Source organism: Lineus longissimus, chromosome 10, assembly GCF_910592395.1.
Source record: "Lineus longissimus chromosome 10, tnLinLong1.2, whole genome shotgun sequence".
NCBI lineage: Eukaryota > Metazoa > Nemertea > Pilidiophora > Heteronemertea > Lineidae > Lineus > Lineus longissimus.
The window spans coordinates 5,365,947-5,387,832 of record NC_088317.1 but is presented as its reverse complement, the minus strand read 5'-3'; the positions used below and the strand labels follow the sequence as shown (position 1 = coordinate 5,387,832).

The 21,886-nt window shown below is 40.1% G+C and overlaps 2 protein-coding genes across 6 annotated transcripts in view; one reads left to right on the top strand and one right to left on the bottom strand.

The window, feature by feature from the left end:
• Nucleotides 1-4,411: 4,411 nt before the first annotated feature.
• Nucleotides 4,412-21,477, bottom strand: LOC135494586 (choline-phosphate cytidylyltransferase B-like). Of its 5 annotated transcripts, none has more exons than XM_064782690.1 (10): nt 21,314-21,477; nt 18,086-18,222; nt 16,864-16,905; nt 12,059-12,112; nt 10,201-10,309; nt 9,316-9,432; nt 8,374-8,525; nt 7,654-7,875; nt 6,989-7,144; nt 4,412-6,474 (listed from the first exon to the last, which is right to left on the bottom strand). In XM_064782690.1, exons 2-10 carry the CDS (start codon nt 18,161-18,163, stop codon nt 6,301-6,303), a joined length of 1,104 nt encoding a protein of 367 aa, XP_064638760.1. In that variant the 5' UTR covers nt 18,164-18,222; nt 21,314-21,477; the 3' UTR covers nt 4,412-6,300. The 5 variants fall into 5 exon arrangements, with proteins under 5 accessions (XP_064638760.1, XP_064638761.1, XP_064638764.1 ...); XM_064782691.1 differs by lacking the exon at nt 21,314-21,477 and adding an exon at nt 20,781-20,905; XM_064782694.1 differs by lacking the exon at nt 12,059-12,112.
• Nucleotides 21,478-21,553: 76 nt separating this feature from the next.
• The window catches only part of LOC135494254 (DNA polymerase alpha catalytic subunit-like), a 28,827-nt gene continuing 28,494 nt past the window's right edge, over nt 21,554-21,886 (top strand). Inside the window, exon 1 of the mRNA XM_064782122.1 lies at nt 21,554-21,588. Coding sequence (XP_064638192.1) covers nt 21,561-21,588 — 28 coding nt within the window. The 5' untranslated portion in view covers nt 21,554-21,560. The remainder of the gene's footprint in view (nt 21,589-21,886) is intronic.

The following is a 21,886-nucleotide window of genomic DNA, read 5'->3' as shown; positions in this document are numbered from 1 at the left end:
TACAGCACAAGGATACAAAATGCTGTCTGTAATTGAGAGGTATCCTGATTTAACAGAGGTCAAAATAAATACATGTAGAAATTACCAGTTTGGGACTAACACCACTGTCTCTTTTTTTTAATAAGGTAGGGATTACAGGAGTCAACAAAATTAATTTTATTGAGAGAAATTGACCTGTCCTGCAGGTGATTGGAATTTACAATACAAAGGGTCGTTTTTCATGACATTGTGCCTACTGCGTATCCCTAGTGAGTCGATCGGGAACCAATCTATCCTTGGCGCAGACAGGTTCAAATTGGCTATATCTTGAATAGATTGAATTGCGATGAAAATCTAATGCAATAAAGGAGCAATATCGAAGAGACAAATTAATCAAACCAATTGTCCACAGACTCGGACCCTGAAATGGCATGATGTATGCGTGCATATAAAAGTATATCAATTGGTCCCATAGAGATGATGAGGCAATGTCAATATGCCTTGTTCCTTAGTCAGCAATATGCCCCTTTTTATACGGAGAAGAAGGAGAACCCAGATAGGCCTTCACATGTCGGCTTCCAAATGGCTCGAACCAACTGTACTATCACTACCATTAATTTAAAATGTGTGCTCCTCCTACATGTAGCAATGTCTCAGCCAAAAAGGCACTTAGTCGACAGGGCAAGCTAGAAGTTCAGCACCGTGAGCAGCTCCTTGGTAAGGCCATGTCAGGTTCCGCGCGCCTCTTCAGATACATCAAGTATTGAAAGCTGTGGTGAGCTGAGCACATAAAAAGACCATGGTCACCTTAATTTGAAAATCCCTTCATAATCAAGGGCTACTTCTGACTAAAGCAGCACAATAGACCACCAATTTGACCCCAGCTCCTAACTGCGGGAAAACCCAAGTCCAGCCACCAAAAGTACCAAAAATACATGTTTGTTTACATTTAAACTGCAAACATGCGTTTGTTTACAATTTCATTTCCCGCGAAATCTCGAAAATCAGGTGACCTGCAATCGTGGATTGAAAATAACATTAACCTGGGTTCAGCAGGTCAGCAGGTATACCGGCTGTTCCAATCACCCCCCTACAGCCAGCTGTTCAAAAGGTAATGTTATTCACCCCACAGGGAGTGCAGGTAATTGATTAAGCCCCTGCATAACTTAGGCTTACTGTATTTAGCGCAATCATTACGCTTAGCGCAATGAATGGGGGAAAACCCAAAATGTGGAACCTATTTCTCTGCCTATTGAGAAACACGATGAAATGCATGTTATTGGACATAGGGCACGAGATCAACTACTTCCGCTTAGGGAGTGTTCATTATTTGGTTTAATACATTTTACCCACACATGATGATTTACCATGGATAAACGTTCGAGGACGGACCTGTAGCTCCGATATTTTCGATGTATACTAACACTACTAATCCAATAACAAAAAACTGAAGTACGGGTACTGTTAGGTCGACGACTTTCGCGAGTGTGAGTTTGTGTTTACATTGGTTCCATAATCGTCGTAAGATGACCTTTGACTATTTAAAAGGCCCTCTGGCATTTCTGGGGTCAACACCCACTAAAGACCCATACATGTCCCAAGATTGGTGATGATCGGGCAATAGACCGAGAGGTTTCGTGATTTTGCACTCAGTGACCTTTGACCAGTTATGACCTTGACAGTAGTATTTCGGGGTCAACCTCCTGATGATAGATCTGGGAGCTAGAAAATGATCAATATTGCCTTCCTTATCTCCCCACCAACCCTTATTTCCTGATTCCCTTTCCGTTCCCATCCCCTCTTTATCCATCACTGGCCTTCTCCGCTCACCACCCTCTTCTCACCGAGGCTAATCCATTAGTAAATGCCTACTCCCCTGGGGCTTATTAAAGGGGGACTATAGGCCTAGGCAGGAGCAGAGGTGCTAATTTGGCCATCCTCAGGCGACTTTTGCACAGTGAGGGCGCTGGGCCATGTCCGATTCAGCACTAAATATATTCCTTACACAAGCGCGAGATGTGAGAGAACCCTTTTGGCGACTTTGTGTAACTTTATCTTGCTGCCTATAATAAAGATTACCTTAAAGAGACAATAAGATTACCTTAAAGACACAATATTATTGTCTCTTTAAGGTAATCTTTATTATCCCAAGGCAAAACAGACATGATATTCAAGCTTATAGGTCACCGCCACCACACCATGTACTACTACGTGTACTAGTGTATAATAGTAGATCAATAGGCGCGCCATCTATGAGATGATAAAATAACTGACATCTACCCTTGTTCCATTGTATTTTTTAGTGTCAGAAAATAATGATTGCTCCCGAGGCGTAATATTGCGCTAAATAGGCGTAATATTGCGCTAAATACAGTAAGCCCATAACTTAACAGCAATGACTTGGCTTCTCTGAGTGGTAAGGAGAATTGACAGTTTTTTTATGGTAGTGTGGTGAGCGCACGCCGCAGGATTGTGTATAGTGGCCCTTTAAGGGTGGTAATTGGGCGTAGTAGCGGTCGCGAGTTGGGTGTGTGATATTGTTTTTGTGACCCGTGTCAAGACCGGCGGTCTAATTGCAATTGTCAGAGATAATAGTTACATTAAAAGCGTATAAGTCGCATACAAGTGTTGGTAAGTTTTGTGTTCAACCCCGTGTGTGTTCCAGGAGTAACATTATTGTGTTGCTTAAAACGTCTACTTTTTACTCATGTAAGAATCACTAATAATAACGTCAACTTATTTTCTGGTTATGATAACACAACACGCTTCTTCATGATCATGATCGCCTTGGACGCACAACCTAACCACATATCAATCCGCCCCGACGATCGACACATCAATTCGATTCGATAACACTCGATAAAGTTTGATAAGTAAACTAAAACTGAGATTTCACAGGAGCACTTGTGAATTCATGACTCCAGGGTTGTTTTGAGGGCGATATCGTAAGAGTTGGTCTTGAGTATGGGGACCTGAAGGTCCGTGTGAGGCACCTGGGCCAGGGAGAGAAGACTAGTTGAACGGTCGATGGGATCTGACACGGACACTACTATTGATCTCATTATATGAATACCATTTAATTACAAAGAAGTGAAAACAGATCATATCATATTCCTTGGCATAAATTAAAATAGGAGTGCGGGAACAAGGTTTTTTTAGCAGGAGGAAAGCGAGAACATTTTGCGCCGTCGTATTCCGATTTGACTGGTTAGTGGTGAAATCTGCTTTTAATTTTGCAAATTAACATATTCGTCGTTGTCTGAATTAAAGCGAACTGGAACCGCCAAGCCAGTTCGTATGACCTCGTTTTCATTCCCCGCGTATCGGGTGATCAGAGCGAGGCATGAATGAAACATGGCGCCTAGCTGTCAATCATTCAGTGACGTCACTACTATGGAATTTACTACGAAAATTCATGAATGAAAGTGACGTCACTACTATGGAATTTACTACGAAAATTCATGAATGAAAGATCGCATGACTCACGTGATTCTCACATGATTCTCAATAATAACAAATTGAACTGCGCATGCTCGGGCACTGGGGGCGGAGCTACAAATCTGAACTCGACTTTCTCGGGCGGTGAAAGTCGAAAAGTTGAATAAATCGCTCGGCGGTTCCAGTTCGCTTTAAAGATGCTTTCCCAATGCTTGACTGGTCTGGCAAGAGGCATTGCCAGGAAAACGTGACGTCATTTTAGCCATTCTTCTTACCGCACGCCCTCCCTCTCCGTAAAACTTCCTGACATGGTGTGAAGTGGGAGGGCGCACAATGGGAACCACGCTGCCGCGATGTTAATAGTTTCTATTTATAGAATTCAGCGGAAGAGATTTAAGGCACGGAAAAAGTAGATTAACTCGGCTAATCTCTATGGATTTTACCCAGGAATGTTTTCAAGGCGAGAGAAACATCTGATTTAAGTACTGCGCTTATTAGATTTCATGTTCATGCCGAAGATTGGCCTAAAACGTGGACGAAAAGAGTGCATTATCGAGTGTTGGAGAGGTCACGTGATTGGACGAGAAACCTGAGCGAAAACAATACTGACTCCAGCTCCCAGAGGGAGGAGCGCGGCTGGAGTTATAACAAAGTTTTCGTGCTTTTAGCTGTCAACATCAATGGCTATAATATACTCCTGCAGAATAGTAGAACTAATAGAACTAATTTCCGAAGTTTCCAATAGTTTGAACACAAATCAGAACATCACCCATCAGCTGGACTCGGATCTGCATAAATTACGATAAATAAATGAGGTCGTCGCTTCAATTTCGCAAAGAAAGTTGACTCCATTCGAAGGTTGTTTTGACCAAATTCCGTTGAACTCATCGTTATGAGGGCATTTGAACACATTCTCGTTGATCTTTTCTATAAACGTGTGAAGTTTCGTACCAAAATACATTTCCGTAAAGGCTTAATAAAGAAAATTTGTCACTTACAAAATCATCGCCGCCATTTTCTTGATGTATTGACTTCATAAAGATCTTCACAAAAATCGTATCAAAGTCCCGAAAATCGATGGAATTTTGTCCCGACTTCTCTTATATACATAGATACCACCATTATACATCGTTTTGTCAAAAATGAGATATGTGCATGCTGCGTTGGAAAAACGACGCACAATTGTTTACAGATGGACTGACTGACTGACTGCCTGACTCGCTGACATCGAACCATTTTATTTTTACAAGCTCTGCTGACTACGTCAGCTGAGCTAAAAAACTAAAAGGGAAGTTTATATACATGTATGACCTGCCAAAATTGCCAAAAAATAAAGCAGTGGAAAATTTGGCAGTTTTCATGACAAAAATACAGCAGGACAAGTCATCCTTTCTTGAGCAAAAGTACAACTGGAATCGAAAGCCATTTTTTACATAGATATTTAAAAAAAAACATGGTAAGAAAACTTTCAAGTTCAAATATAAATTTCTAATGAATGGCTTCAGCCTGTAAGGGTAGCCAAATTAGGTTTCAGGCTGGAAGTGTCAGTTAAGATTAGTGAAAAAAAAATCATAAATCTGGCTAATAATCATAAAGTCAGACTCTTCAGTTAACCCTAGCACCACTAAAACAACTTCATCTAACTATAAATTAGGACAGAGCATAATATAATAGCAAAAAACACAGATAGCACGCAGGCAGACCACATCCAACTTCACATTTATTTACAAGTCATTAGCTGAATCATTGACAGTTAACACCTTCAGCGCCGAACCACATAGATCAACGTGGCCCAAATCCCCCCTCTTTGAGCTGGTTATCGGAGTCTCATGGACTTCATGAAAGAACTACGCCATTGCCATCTTCAGGGCAAGGTAGGAACTGAAAATACCGTGAAAAGACCGTTTGGTCTTCTGCTCCTACCTTGACCTGAAGATGCCGATGGCGTAGTTCAGAAATGACTTCATGAAAGAACTACGCCATTGCCATCTTCACGGCAAGGCAGGAACTAAAAATTGGAAAAGGGGTCATTTTGGTCATTTTTCAACCAAAAAATAAAATACAGTAAAGGAGTGTAGCTAACATAACTCTATTGATTCATAAAGACCTTATCTTGGAGAAGTTACTGCAAAAGACCTTATGCAGCCATCTCTTATACTTTTTTTTTCTTCTGGGGTCTGAAAAACCGGTGCTGAAGGTGTCAAGAGATTATTAAACCAACTCTCTTTACAGCATTGTCAGCCATACCAGACTTGATCTCATTCACGGCTCAATTTCAACGCCACCCTGTGTAGAAAAATCACACTTTTGGAACGATTTACTTCCATTTGGCAAATCTTACAAAGGATCGTGACGTTTAATGAAGTCTGACACAACCCAGGGACTTGACATCAACAACAATCAGTAGTTTTTATATTAAAAAAAGTTTGTTTTTTCTTCCTCTTGTCAGGATTTAACCAAAAGTGCAATTATCCTTAAGTGTGATATTTCCGCACAGTACAGATTGGCACTGCCATCGAGCCATACACGAGAATGTCAAGTCCTATATTCACTGCTACACGAAACATTGAAATTATCAGAATAAGTAGACATAGGTTAATATTGCATTATAATTTATAAATGAATATAGAGCAGTATGACCTGGAAAGAACAATAGCATGTCATTGCGATGGATAGTTTAAATTCTTATAAGTTAGATTGCATTATATACAGTTGCAAACAATATGTTTTATGCGTAATCCCGAGATAAGATTTCTGGCTATCTCATTGATTCTAGTCAAGTATGCATCATAGAATTGGTTACAGGAATGCATTGAACTTAATACCGTGGGGATTTGATATCATTTCTAAATCAATAAATTGGCAAAAAAAACTTTCAGCGATCTAAAATTCGTCTGTTATTGAATCGTCGTCATCATCGCTATTCAAATTGAGTTTTTTTCGTTGCCTCGCGTCATCTCTTGGACTTGGGGGATCTGAACTGCTGCTGGCTCCGTCGTCGAAGGTTGGGGAAATTGCGCGCACCATTTTCTGTTTCTGGTCGGACCACCACGTTTTCTGAAGGAAGAAAGACAATTATTGGCTCATAAGTTATGAAATACAGTAGAACCTCTCTATTAAAGACAGCCTTATGACTGACAAATGCTGTCCTTAATTGAGAGGTGTCCTGATCACAGGGGTCAAATTAAACGGAAATAACCACCTCAGGACCAAATGCGGTGTCCATTATAGAGGGTGTCCTTAGTAGAGAGGTGTACCTTATGGAGGTGTCACTGTATTTGGTGATTAGAGTCCGATGATCAAACAGATTTTGGGTCTTCAACTTAAATAGTTTATGTAACAGCAGTGTAATAATTTGGAGTGGTCTTGCTTCAAGAAACGTATGATTCACTGTTTCAACGTCCTATCATATGGTTATCAGGGCAAAATTTGATGACATCGACCCCCACAAAACAGCTTATATGAGAGTCGACAGACCTGAATCGGCAAGGGCAAATAAACCTAATGTCTGAAACTGACTGTCGAGCCTGCACCTCAAAAACTCGTAACGCAGTTTAAGACCAGGACTTACAATTGTACCATCGGCACCGAACATCTCCAGGAAATTTCCGATGAATTCCCGCGACCTGTCCTCCCACTTCTGTATGAGTTCGTTGCTCTTCCCCACCAAGCTCTTGCCCTTGTCTTTAATAGTCTCGTACTTTTCTTGGAATTGAATCTTCTTCTCCTGCAAGAGTTGAATTGGTAGGACACATGAGAAATGAGGGCAATGAATGGTTGTTTGTAGTTTTGGCTCATGGGTGTGATAAATTGGGTGTATTCCCCGAGTTTTTTTCCCCAGGTCCAATGTTCCCCTGGGTGTGTTTCGGTCAGCAGAAACCATTTTTAACAAACTTCTTATGTATTGACCATTCAGGGAAAAAGAATGTTTAGGAGAAACTTCGGCACTGACAGTACCCCATTCAAAATGCCTAATCTAATTCTCTTGTTCCTGCTTCTAACCCTGAATGGCCCTGACCCTCACTCTTAACGATAACTCAAACTCGATATACAATGAAGACTAGCATCTATAGACCGGCATCTATATACCGTATGACCAAGGAAAAGTCACTCTCTTTCAGAAAATAGTTACTTATAAAACAGGAGGAGCACAAACATAAAAGAGTAAAAACCACCCACTCCATCACAAGGAAGTTTGAAAATGTTACGAAATGCTAAACAAGAATTCGAACTCACCTTCATGAAGCCAACATTGAGTTCTTTACGGGAGTATCCTCGCGACAGATTCCTCCGCACGTACATGTCATAATCTCGAATGATTCGCGCAATCACGTCCGTGGTCGAGATACCTTCAGTTCGCTGCGTCGCTACGAACCGGCCCGCCTTCTTCACCCACGCGTAGATATCCTCCGATCCTGACGCGTTGTACGGAAGATCGTCGTGAGCAATGAAGTCAATCTGAAAAACACAACAGGCAACACATTGAGGTGTTATGAATAAAGACTAGCAAATGCTTTTACTCTGGTTTTGTACAGGAAGGCCTAGTGTAAATGTACATGGAGATTTAGATAAAAGCATTTGCTTGTCTTTATTCATATCACCCATTGAGGTGCTGGCTGTTTGAATCCACCGGTGCACTTTGACTGGAATGCCATGGTCGTTTCACCTCACTTGTTGTTTTTCTGGTATAAAAGAGATCCATTGTGTCCATACATGTTTTTAAGGTATACGCCATACCGGTAAAAATTTGAAATTTGTAACTGCTGGGCTGAATTTGAAAATTTCCAATTGCGGCAATATGTACTAGATATATACATTTCAGCATTGCTGTTGTGCAGACAGATAATGCAAATACTAAAATTACCAAGTTTCAATTTTTTGGCCGGTTGTTTTTTAAGGTTCACCCTGTACAGCCTGAAATAAGTGCAGTCCGAATATAAAGAGCATTATATATACCTTATACTTTTCGAGGAATTCTATATCGGTTGTCCAGGGGGCGCCGAACAGCACTTCGTCGACGTAGCGACAATGACAAAGAGCGTCATAGCGTTCCCGTTCGTTCATCACAGTCTTTCCTTTTAATCTGTGGGTAAGTTCATCATCACAAACTGGAACGAAAACAATTACATAAAGGGGCACGTCATTCGTTATTACTGGTGGTCCAGGAAAATAGAAATGCAGTTATACACAATGCCATAGTGCAGTTATCATGCATAGGGAAAAAAAATTGGCATTTATGGTATTGGTATTTCTGTCTAGAACTGTTTTAGTTCTATTGAAATTCATATTCAGTACGAATTTGACACAGTTTTCGAATTCAATTACATATTTCAAATATTCAACCAATGGCATTGGCCTTTAAATAAGAGAACATAAATTGTTTTTTTAAAAATAGCATCATTATCATAGTCGTCAGCATCATGCCTGTTAGCCGTGTTGGAAACGCGGCTGTGTTAAAGGCCTACGATGTTCGTTAAAAATTTTGAATTTGTAATTGAATTTATGAATACTTTCAATTGCGTAAATACACACTGAATATAATGTTCATTATTACCTTTCTGTAGACAGATATCCAAATACTATAAATACAAAGTTTCAACAAATTTGTATTCACAATAACTGCACTACGGCATTGTGTATTAGTGGATTTCTATTTAACTGGACCACAAGTAATTACGAACGGTGTACCCCTTTAACAACTAATCTCCATTGACTTGATGTATTTTCACAGGCCTGTGTCAAACCCTGACATGACCAGTTTTACCCACAGATGTCTTGAGATCTTTACGTCACACACACATGACATAGCAGTGGCAGTAATTTGCGGGGCGCTTTAGTGACAAAACAGAGTGTATTGGTCTGGAATGTTTTCGTTCCAATCGAACTATCCTCACTTACCACCAACAATTAGGTAAACATTGGGAAACGCCTTTTTAGCCTGCATTAGCTGTCTGGCATGGCCGGAGTGGAACATGTCGTATATGCCATCGGCGTACACTCTCACTGGCCGACCGGCTGAAAGCAAATATAGAGTTCCGTCAATGTGTAAGTTAACCTTTTCGTTCCCGCAGGGTTTTTGAAGAGTGCCGTACCCCTGGCAGGCTCCCAGCAGAGACCGGGCATCCTGGATCCCAACTTGGCTTAGGAAAAGTTTCATTGTAAAATAGCAAGCATCACCTAATCTTAGGGACGAGGTGTGCATTGAGTTGAGTGCTGTGCTGCTATCTAGTTTTTTCAGGTGTAATCATCCAAAGACTTAAAGGGACTGTGGTTGAACAACAGATCTTGGGGAAACTTCAGCAGTATGGATTACTGGTAGTACCAGTAGTACGCAGTGTATGGACCGTCTATATACAGGGTGTGGTCACGAAAGATTCAAGGTGGTACAACTATAGCATTATGGTGTATGACCAGCTGTTTTTTTTACATTATCAAGGGAAAAATAGTACTGTGGCGATGATTGTACTAATATCGATCAATATTTTCTACAATAGACGTATTGGTTCTGATTGAAAGGTTAGGACGCGCTCAATATTTTCTGCAATAGAAATATTGGTTCCGATGGAAAGGTTAGGAAGTGCTCAAGGTCTCACTGACTGGATCAGAATAATGTGAGTGCCATGGCCAAAAGAGTATTCCCCTCCAGCCCAAGGTTCTTCGGAGAGCCAAGGATCAGAGCTGTCCATTTTTGCCACACCAAACCATTTTCAGGAGGAGCAAAAATTAAAATGTGCCGTCCCTGTCTAAGGTCACATCCCTGTCTCTGACCTCCTTGTCGCTTACCTGTGTCATTCATCGCCATTTCCTTAGTGATCTGTTTACTGAAATCGATAGTGTCCCGTATCTTCTGACAAATCTCATCGTCCATAAAGGGTGCAGCAGACATCAATGGCTGGAAGGAAGACACGAGAGATGGTGTAACAATGAATCCACAATCATCTTTTTCCTCTACGGCATTCGCTCTGCACTTGGAGGTGATTTTCTCCAGGGAGTATTTCTCCTCCAAGGCGGGATGAGCGTTATTGTGTGCCACTACAGTTGGACATCAACTGGGTTTATTGGCTGGGTGACTCCAACCAAAAAATTGCATATATAATGCTGCTGTGGATGACAAGGTAGGATGATGTCGTCCTCATTTTACCTTTCATTTATAGATGGATATCTTTGTTTACAAAATGATGTCATTTTGACATCATTTCCGTTGGCTGCGGGCGCATACACGTATCTCAACAGAGGGATGACGTGGCGTAATAATATCAACCTCCACGATCGTTTTTGGTTTCACTTGGATACGAGGATTTTTTCTCGCCTATCTCGTGACTTGCATGATATTTTAGAATAAAACTTAAATATATTTTGTCACAGTGACAGTCTTACATCATCGGTTAAGCATCATTAAGTTATAACGAGAGAAATCTCAACAGGACAATGGTTTGTCGCAACTTTTCTTCATGAAAACCATGTTGAAGAGATACGAGAGTGCACAATGTTTACAAATTAGCCATGACGTCAGCAGATATCCATCTATAAATTAAAGGTAAAGGGAGGACAAGATAGTGCTGCCATCTGAGTCCGGACAGCACAACTATAGCTCTGAAAGTACAGTAGAACCTCTCTATTAAGGACACCCCAGGTACTGACAAGTGCTGTCCTGCTTAGAGGTGTCCTGCTTAGAGAGGTCAAATTGAATGGAAACAATCAATTTGGTACCAAAATCAGTGTCCTTAATAGAGAGGTGTCCTGCTAAGAGAGGTCAAATTGAATGGAAACAATCAATTTGGTACCAAAATCAGTGTCCTTAATAGAGAGGTTGTCCTCAATAGAGAGGTGTCCGCTAAGGGAGGTTCCACTGTATATTGATTCATACTCCCACACAAACATCAAATCACGTCACGAAAAAACATCTGTTATTGATTGTTGTGTTCATCATCGATCTCTCACCGTTGAGTTTTTTGCGATGAAAATGCTTCTCTGATCTAAAGCTCTATAACTCAATCAATCTCCTGATACTACCCAATGACTCACTGAAGCTGTTGCCCTAAGACTGCCTACCTAATTGCCTGTCCCAAATCTGTGAATGAAGTCCCATCGAGGAAAGAATATGATGGGATGACCAAAGCAGACTCGTCAAGATTCCAAATGAACATTACCTACAGCTCCCATTTAATAGAAGTAGGCCCTGGCCCTGGGCCAAATACAAAAGCTATCTTTCGTGACAATATTTCAGGGGCAAAACGAAAATACTTTTATCATGATGAATTCACGTAACATAATAAAATGCTTCCACAAAAAGAAGCAATGCTATCGTGATAAACTGAATCTAATCACGAGGAAGATCCCACTCAAGCTCCAGTAATTTCAGTTCACCAACTGTCTCCTAGGTGGCCAAACCTGCCCATTCAGTGCTGCCACTTAAGCTTAGGATTTTCTGGTTACTTATGTAAAGATTTCTGGTTTAGGAGTGACTACTTTGGGGGAACTTTTCTTTCATGTGAGCTATAAGCACCTTACTCATCAGGTCAATAGCATTTTTATTCTGCCCCCAAAATGATGTCACGAAAGCCCCTTTCTGGATTTGGCCAATGGTCTATTAAGCAACAATTAGCATTTTTCAAAGCTAGATTTGAAGCCCACCACCTACCGATCGATGGTACCAAACGTCCTCATCCTGTTGGTCATCTATTTCGGGCAGTGCCTGTATCAAATGAAGAGGAAAGTTAAGAGCATCCTATTCACCGTCTGAAGCAGATCTAAGGAGCGGACGGGCATTTACTTTCAATAGTGTTTGAGCTAAAGCAAAATGGCAATGCTCAGCACCCAGCTTCGCCAGGGGGGCATCCTGCACCTTTTTTGTAAAAAAAATATTTTTTTTGTATTTACGATTAGTATGTCTTTAGATACTGTCTATTTGAATTAATATACTCAGGATGGATTTTACGACATTCACGTTTTTTATCAACAACAAAATAGTTTTACCAGAATAAAAAAAAAACCCTAAAAATTGATAAAACATCTGAAGAAATTTTGAAGAAAAAAACATTTTTCCACAGTTTTTACCTTTCAACTAAAACAATGACATCATTTCGAAAAATTTGTATGGACATCTTCATGCGTTTAAAAAAAAAACGGTTTCGTTCTGTTGATGCCTAGCACCACAGGCTGAAGAGCCATCCGTCACTTAAAGCCATAATCCCTAATTCACCACAACTTTAGCAGGGTAGCTAGGCACAGCAGATACTACAACCAAGGAGAATGACCTTCGAACTCATTCTAAAGAAAAGACGGATAGAGAGTAGAAAGCTTTTGAACATAATAGGGGAGTAACAGCAAAACTATGGCCGACCGTACGGACGGATGCTGACTATCACTAAGTTATAGCACTGTTTAAAAAGATAAGTGGCATCTGTCTGCGTTTTGATACATTTTAAAACATACCCTAGTAAAAATCAGCACCACCCCATGGGTCATTAATACCCTTGAGGAGCAGCAGGGTGAAAACTACCCAATTTAGCAAGAGTTTTCTTTTTAAAATTTTGTAAATAACTGTGATTTGAGATAATACGTTTATTACTAATATGAAATGTACATTTTATAATTTATAATTTAATTGAAGTAATTAGCCTGATCCACGAGAGGAAAAAACGCCCGAGAAAAATTTACATTTTCACAGTAAAGTCCGTTGAAAAATTGCTTAAAGACTCACATCAGCCTCATGAATCCCGGCGTGATGACTAAAACCAAGATCCTTCTTGGATTTTTGGCTGTCAAAACCGTTCACATGGGAAAAACCGTTTGTAAATCCGTTGGACGCCATCATACCGGACAGAATCGTATCTCACGACACATTGAATGGGCAGAAACGTTTTGGAATTAATATGATAACTATTGTTCCGCGTTAAAAACAACACAATTTAAAAATTGTTTATTGCACATGTCGACAACTATTTAAAGCAACAATTAGCAGAAGACCTAATATTTTCATGATCAAAATTAATTAAAACTTCATTTCCCCCGTTTTTTTGCGATAGACAAGATTGAAAAATGTACATCAATGAAATTTAATTTTCAAGAGGAATTTAAGATAATGTATCATAAAATGACAAAAAGCAATCACCGCAGAAATTAAAATGTCTAGCCGCAAACTTCAACAATACATTTCAGTCAACACATCTGTAGCGGGTCAAATTCACCTGTTCTCACGAGAACTTAAATGTGGTGACATGTGTTAAATCTGATTCTAGGGGTTTCAACATTGTTATTCAAGGCAAAAATGTACTCCATAGGTGGTTCTCTGAAATAGAACTGAGCGATTGCTGCACATGGTGTCATGGGGCAGCAGATAGTGCAGTGAGAGAGTCATGATCAAAAGGTCGTGGGTTCGACTCGCGGCTGAGTCACTCCTTACTTCCCCTACTATCGAGCTCAAGTGAGTGCCTTCTGGTTGCTTCTTGAAACCCCTGATTGATTGCTGTGGAGACCGGGGTAATTAATGGCATTCCAAAAAGCGCTTGAACAGGGAAACATGGAAACGTGCTACATGAGAACCTAATATTAATACGTTGCAGCTCGGAAGGCAATCACGAAAATCCGATTGTCAGCACATAATTTTGATATTGAAACTGGACGACAGAAAAATATACAGCGGTCCTTGCGATATTGTTCCTTATGTAACACCCAGAATGTTGGGGATGAATTTCATGTGTTATTTAAATGAATCAGTAATAATGTTGTACAAATTAGGAAGGTAGCCATGGATGAGATAGATGCAGTCACTCCTAGTTTTGCACTTCTAAGTGCTAGAGATAAATTTAGATATTGCTTCCTGGCATCAGATGAAACCATTGTACATACTGTTGGGAGGTTTTTCAGAAAGATTTTAGAAATTAGATAGGTCTGATAGGAATTCGGCCATTTATTATTGTATATTGTACTCAACCTAAATGTTAGATTATTTCACGTGTGATGTATTTTAAATGTATTTTTGATATGCCTTGTTTATTACTGTCAAACCTGATGATTATGCAAGATTTCAAGGGAGTAATAAATACCAATTATTATTATTATTATTATTATTATCATTATTTTAAAATATTATCATTATTATAATTATTGTTATATTATGTCATGGTTGTTGGAATGTTACGAGCCGCGGTGGTGTAGTTGCTCAGGTCTGTGAGTACATACATACATACATTATAAAATTTGTGTGGGGCGCCTTTCCACAGAACAAATCGTGCTCAAGGCGCTGCCCCCTCAAAGTGCCTCGCGTACAGCCAGGTCTTTGACTGACATTTGAATTTAAGGACATCTGAAGTATCCTGAATATGAGATGGGAGTAGCAGTCAAGAGGTCTGTGGTTCAAACTATACTGTCAGCGTGAGACTCTGGGGCAGTTCTCTTTGCTTACCCCACACAGCTGAACACCAGAGAACTACGAAGCTCAAATGTACCCACTGTAAATTCCAAGCCCACTCATAAATGAAGACATAAGGATATTTTTGCACCAATCAAAATTTTTGTTTATTTTTTATTCACCTGTGAAAATTAGTTGCCCATGTTTTCAGAAAGAAAGGTTCGAAGTTCACTGAGAGAGTAATTCTATATAAATGCACAGAGAAATTTGGAAAATTATGGAAAACCTGTGTGACGTCACCGGCAGCAGACTGCAGAGCGACGCTTACCACCTGTCGCCAGATCATCCATAGGTGAGCACTAAAAAGCTTTATTTTAAATACAGCTTAATGTTATCGCACGTGTAAATTCTTTTCAAAGGCATTTTAGCTCAATCTTGTTCTTTCGCCCTAAGGGACCAACACCACTAAATGGTAAATGGGTTAACTGGCAAAGGTGGTGGTTGGTAAAATTCTGAGGGAAGGCTATACACTCGGATTGCAGAGTTTCATGAAAACAAATGAACCATTAGGCTGAGGTCACATAGAAGTCACCTTATCAATCATGTTTGATGAGTCACAGCTTCATGAGTTGGAAAATAAATTTCAAAGCAAGACACATGGACGGCGTTGTTTTGCTTTGAAATTTCTTTTTTAACTCTGACTATGATCGATTTTCAATTCGTCAGTGAATAGTGACACGTGACTTGACTACATACGTGTAAATTTTGACACATATCTTGATTGTTTGTTTTTAATTCATGAGTGAATTATGACACGTGCCTATGTTTGATTTTCAGTTTATGATTGAAATTGAATTGTGGCACAAGACGTGCAGTGCAACTGCCTCTGTTTGATTTTCAGTTCAGGAGTGAATCCTGACATGTGACTTCTATGCAAACTCAGCCTATGAGTCATTTTGAGAATTGGGATGAAATGAATGGGACACAGCTCTAGGAACCCTCAGCACACTGGAGAACTCGACTGGTCCCAGTGTCAAATAACCAGGGTTCTGAAAAAACGGCAAATTGTTCGCACAGTTTTGTTTTTGCGGATATTAAACAATAAGAATCGGGAAAAAATGAATTTTTGGATTAGAAAAATTGAAAGAAATTTGCAATTCGCCAAAATAAAATGACAAGTATTTAATTTTTTTCAGACTTTTTTGCAATGAATTTGTGGCTTATAGTTATCCCTGACGTCCATGGATATCATATGACATCTAAGGACGCCATGGTAATGGGTGATGTGCGGATAATATGCACTTGGTCGTTCAAAAATTGTTTTTGTCGCTAATGCTTGCAATAACTAGCTACAGTTAAGCCCTTTAAAGGGGGACTATAGGCAGGAGGAGAGGGGCTAATTTGGCCATCTTCAAGTGACTAGTATACACAGTAAGGGCCCTTGGTCATGTCAGACTTAGCACTAGATATATCCCTCGTACAAGCGTGAATCATTTCGACCTACTTTGAGATGTGAGAGACCCCTATTGGCAGCTTTGTGCAACTTTATCTTGCCTGCCTAGCTGCTGCCTATATTGTCCCTTTAAACTCAATGCTAGCATTAGTGAGAAAACTTGTTTCGAACAACCGGACAATGGCATCAATTCTGCAGAACAATCAGCACAGGTTGCCAAAGTTCCAAATGGCCCCTGGATGAGAAAGTGGGGCGAGGCACCCCTTCGAGAACCCTGAATCCCTGATGAGTTGACTGGGAACCAGCCCTCCTATACAAAATGTACCCGAGGAAGTAATCTGAGTAAGAGTACCCCTTAGTTAAAGGTGGTATGTCTTGAGGAAATCCAAGGCTGGCACCTATAATAGGTCCTGCATTCCCCTGAAGAGGGTGCTACAGCTATACATCCGCGAATGTGCACAATCTTTAAACCATTGTTTTCCAACACATCCCAAAAGCACCCTCTATTAAGGAAAGCAGAACTTCATTGGTGCCACTGGCCCGGCCCGTATTTTCTCATGGAACGCCACCTTTAACATTTTTTAAGTAGCAGGACCGCTCCAAACTCCGACATGCTATTTACATGAGTGTGATGCAATACCTGGTAAGCTTTCTTAGGGGCAAGACGAGGCTTTCTCCCTCGCTGAAGAAGAGGTGCGATGATAGTTAGAAAATGTAGAATCGACATCCACAGGCTCATCAGGATAAACGATGATTAGATTAATAAAATAATTTGACAAATACTGCAAAGAAAACTGAAAACAGTGACATTTTCGCAAGCTTCTCATCTTATTTTCATGCTTTTCTCAAATATGTGACACACCACAGCAAAATGAGTCGCATGTTGCTTCGAGCTTGACAGGTTGAGACGGACTGGTTGTTCATTTCACTATTGTCTGCCTTTTGTGAAATCTGAGCGTATCAATTTCTTCTATTATGTCCTGGTGTCATTTTAGGCTCATCTTCTGTGCAACATGCGACTCATTTTGCCGTGGTGGGTCACATTTATAGTCAAACGCAAGTTAAAAAGCACAAAATGTTCACTTGTGACACATTAAAAATGTTTTTGGCAGCAAATGTTTTAACAGCACACTGAAAATGAGCATATTACCAACTTCAGCATAACCAGCTTTTCACAGTTCACAATAAATATGTTTTTTTCTTCATACAAGTGGAGATACAAAAACCTTTAATTTTTCACCGAGGAGAACTTCTTGTTCTGTCCGACTAAGTACACTACATGGATAGTGGTATCTATTTTTTGGTTCTCTCACCCAAAGAGCCCAACAGTGTCACATAATGTTATCCCCATTCAAACAAAATGCCCAAAGACATGCCTGACAAATGCAGTAATTATCTAAATACAGATTATTCATGCATGATCGGTAATCCGGATTACATTGTCATGTGATTCATGGGCTAGGGAATTATGTAAATGATGGCCAAGTTCATCAACACATGGTACAGTAAAGTTATGCAAGACATGTGATTCAAATTACATTCCACTTTTATGACAGTAATGGCATAGTTTTGTATATTGGTTTTGTGCAACTTTGACACAAGGTACAGTAATATGCAAGACAGACATTTGAATTACATTGCCATGTGATTTTTAGGTGCATTGACGATAATTTGGCACAATATAGTTTCGTATGTTGGTTGATGTAACATTGACACAATGTACAGTTATGCATGACGGGTAATATAAATTATAGTGTCATGTGATTTATGAGTGTTTTTGTGCTAATAATGGCATAATGTCGCATCTTCTTTTGTGCAACATCGCCACATGATAAATTTTGGCTCGTCCTGACCATACGTACCCGTCTCTTTTGAGGAGACTCTAATGACTCATCCTGAAGATCTACGGCTGCTCCGTTCTTTCTCTTCCTTGTCGCCATGGTTACACAACAGGTGTTGCTATGCTTACAGACTCTGTCAAGTTGGCCTCTTTAAATGCCTGCAATAAATGGAATTATAGGTTGCTTAGATCATAACATTCTGTCCCATTTTATTTCTCTATCTGTATTACACGTATAGTCTAGCTCATTCAACTTTGAAGAACAGTTCAGAACCATACAAATGAAAGGCTTTTTTTTCTAAATTATTTGGCCGACTGTGAAAAAACTTTCTATTCTAAACCAGACGGATGAGTAGACTAGTTTATGGACACTGTCGATCATGATTCACCGTTTGAAATCAAACTGTTTGCCCCGATTATATGACGCTAATTCACTCTGAATAAGTGATAAAACTTTTTGAACATCAAGGGTACCACCCCACCTTGAGAAAACACTGTGGAGAATACTGCCCCGAGTAGGGGGTCCAAGTGTTTACAATGACCACTGCATATGCCGGACTGTGCTGTGACAACATTTCACATATGTTGCACTTAATTGATCTGAATATTGATATGTATACAAGACTGAGAACAATGGTTTGACAGATTTTTTTTGATCAAATATCGAGTTTATATCAATATCACGACCATTCCTATAAAGCGCTGCAGCTGTTGATTCCACTCCACAACACATGTGTAAGCTTAAAGGGGTACGCACTTCGTAACAGGAAAATAGAAATGCATTAATACACAATGTCGTAGTGCAGTTGCCATGCACGGGGTCCTTAACAGCTAAGCTAAAGCACAACACAACTGTGATAATAAAGAGCAATTATTGGTCAAAGTCAATATTTTAAATCACAGTACAGTAGAACCTCTCTTATAAGGACGCCTTCAGGACTGACAAGTGCTGTCCTTTATAAAGATGTGTCCTGATAAGAGAGGTCAAATCAAATGGAAACTACCAATTTGGGACCAAAACTTAGTGTACTTAAGAGATGTTGTCCTTAATATAGAGTTGTCCGCTAAGGGAGGTTCCACTGTACTTTTCGTGATAATCGTTACTTAGACATGTTTGAAGGTCAATGTCCATTACTCGCACCCATAATGTAGGCTAATCACCGACTATTAATTGAAAATGAAAGAAGTTCAAAGTATCTAAAATTGAGATCAGTCAATTGTGCAAAGATATGATTGATTGAGTTCACGTCATGATGACAACAATAACTATTTAATGCCAATCATGACAACAACCCTGCATATGTCAGACATGTCAGAGGGGGTATGGCATTGTATGGTATTTTTAGGACGCCGAAATGCCCTAGGCCTAAAATGTCAATCGGGATTCAGTGAGAAGGATAAATCACCGGAGAAGTCGGGACAGAACTGATGCCGGGAAGCCGGATTTTGCAAAATTTGACAATCAGGAATCAGTATCTTCACCTCAATGCCTAATCAAGCTGCCAAAGAAACTTTCTTGACCATTATTTTTCTACTAAAAGAAAAAACACATAATTGGCAAGCCTGTAACAGACAGGCATGCCCTTTGCTCCCCTCACCTCAAGGGAAAACATCAACACTATTCCAGCTGGCTCTTAGATATAATTCATCGGGATAAATCTCTGTAATAGTTCTGCATGTGGTAGATAACCTGCTATGCAATCATTATTCATACTTAATCACCACACACCCTCAAGCAGGTATACTGCACAGGACCCTGGAAATAGTTTCAGATGCCGACCTGTTTTAGATCAAGTTCAATGTTCATTTCATAAACAAGATAAGGTAGAATGGGGTAATTGTAGCCCTGGTTTAATTGTAGCCCCTGCCTATGATATTGATTGATATCCCCACGCATCAAACAATGCAGGGGCTACAAATAAACCGGGGCTACAGTTACCCCATTCTACCTCACATGGATGAACTACACTGTATACTTTTAGGTTCTATACCAGCCTGCTAACTGTGCATACAATTTGCCCCAAACAACAGACTGAAATGAAGCTGGTGAAAATGATCTATAGCACTTTTTTCCCTAGCCTATGACTTGAGCACATCGAACCCTCCAGCATTTCAGTATATTTTTAGTTCCTTTTTCAAAAGGGTTTTTGAGTCATCTTCGTGTAGTATGACATTGACTCTATGAGGTTTTACTTTTATGTCAAATGATGAACAATTGCTGTGTCGTCTGTATTAAACACCATTAGCGTCAAAACATCGATTGAAGTAAAAAAAGTGGTACAGTGGAACCTCCCTTAGCAGACACCTCTCTATCAAGGACAACCTCTCTATTGAGGACACTTGTTTTGGTCCCAAATTGGTACTTTCCATTAAATTTGACCTCTCTAATCAGGACACCTCTCTATTAAGGACAGCATTTATCAGTCCTGTGGGTGTCCTTTAGAGAGGTTCTACTGTATTTCGCAATACGACACTTAAGAAGTTGGCCCGGAAGTGGCAATGGTATGTTTTAAATAAATGGGAGACTTATAAATGTGGAATCTGCCAACTGGCAAAGCGAGGACGCAATCATTCCTGATTCCACATTATAGCAGTCGCCCATTGTCTAAAACTTACCGTCGCCACATCCGGGCAAACTTATAATCGTATATTGAGCACAACTTTCATACAGTTGGGGAAGATGTGTACTATCTAGTGGATAGTTGATATAGACGTACGTAACATTTTCCGGACCTCCTTCGGCCTAAGCTTAAAACAAATGCATCCGACGATAAATATATTTTTTAGTTACACGAAGGTGGCGTCGCAGCCCACGCCTCACCAACTTGCAGCTCGCCAGCAGGGTTTATTCTTCAGCTATCGTATGACGACCGTCGATATTGAAAAAAAAAGTGCGATAACTTGAAATGCTATGTAAAGACGATGATGATGATGATGTCAACGACTGTCACATGGTCAGTGACGTGTCATTGATTTGATGATGAGCGGAAGCTGATGAACAGAACATCAGGCCAGGCGAGGCCGAGGCAAGCTATGAGCTAGGCTGAACCGTGAGTGAGCATTAGTTCGAATCATAAGCACTTTCAACACGGCAGGTTTCTCATGATATGACATTATGATCACCGAGTCTGATGGCCTGTGTTCCATACGTGCATATGATGATGGATTATGTGCTGTCCCAATTAAAGACGTGTAGAACTAAGTCAGAGTAAGACTCAAACTCAAAACTTCAAAATCGGATCATATTCACCTGTCTAAATCAATTCTTGGAAGCTCTATAAGCACCTCGATATACGGCCTCAACCAGTCCACGTATCAAATCACGCACACATGATTAGATTAGATTGCAATACTAAAGTGCAAAGTGCAGTTCACTCTATAGTCAGCTGGATCCGATTCATTGTTTTCATTTGGTTTGTGAAATACATGAAATACGTCATCAGTTCTTCTTCCGGGAAATATTTCGCGCCAAATTTGATTCCAAAATGGCGCCACCCATGACGAACGATTTAGTTGAAGGCGATGGTGAATAAACGTTGTTTCCCTTCTTCCTCATTTCCCGATTTTTGATGTCATGTGCTGAAAAAGACGGTTGAAACGTATAGAAACCAAGTTGGATAATATATCACTCAGAATGAGAAATCCCAGGCCTAAAACAGCCCAAGTAGAAGGCTTTCTGCATCGCTCTCCCACAATGCACTCGTCCAGTCGACCAGTGTGTACATCATGCATATCATGTCATGCATGAATGCAGTGTAGTGTAGTGTTTATTGCATGCACTGAGGGGTAAGGTATAATGCTAATTGATATCTCAGTCGGGGGG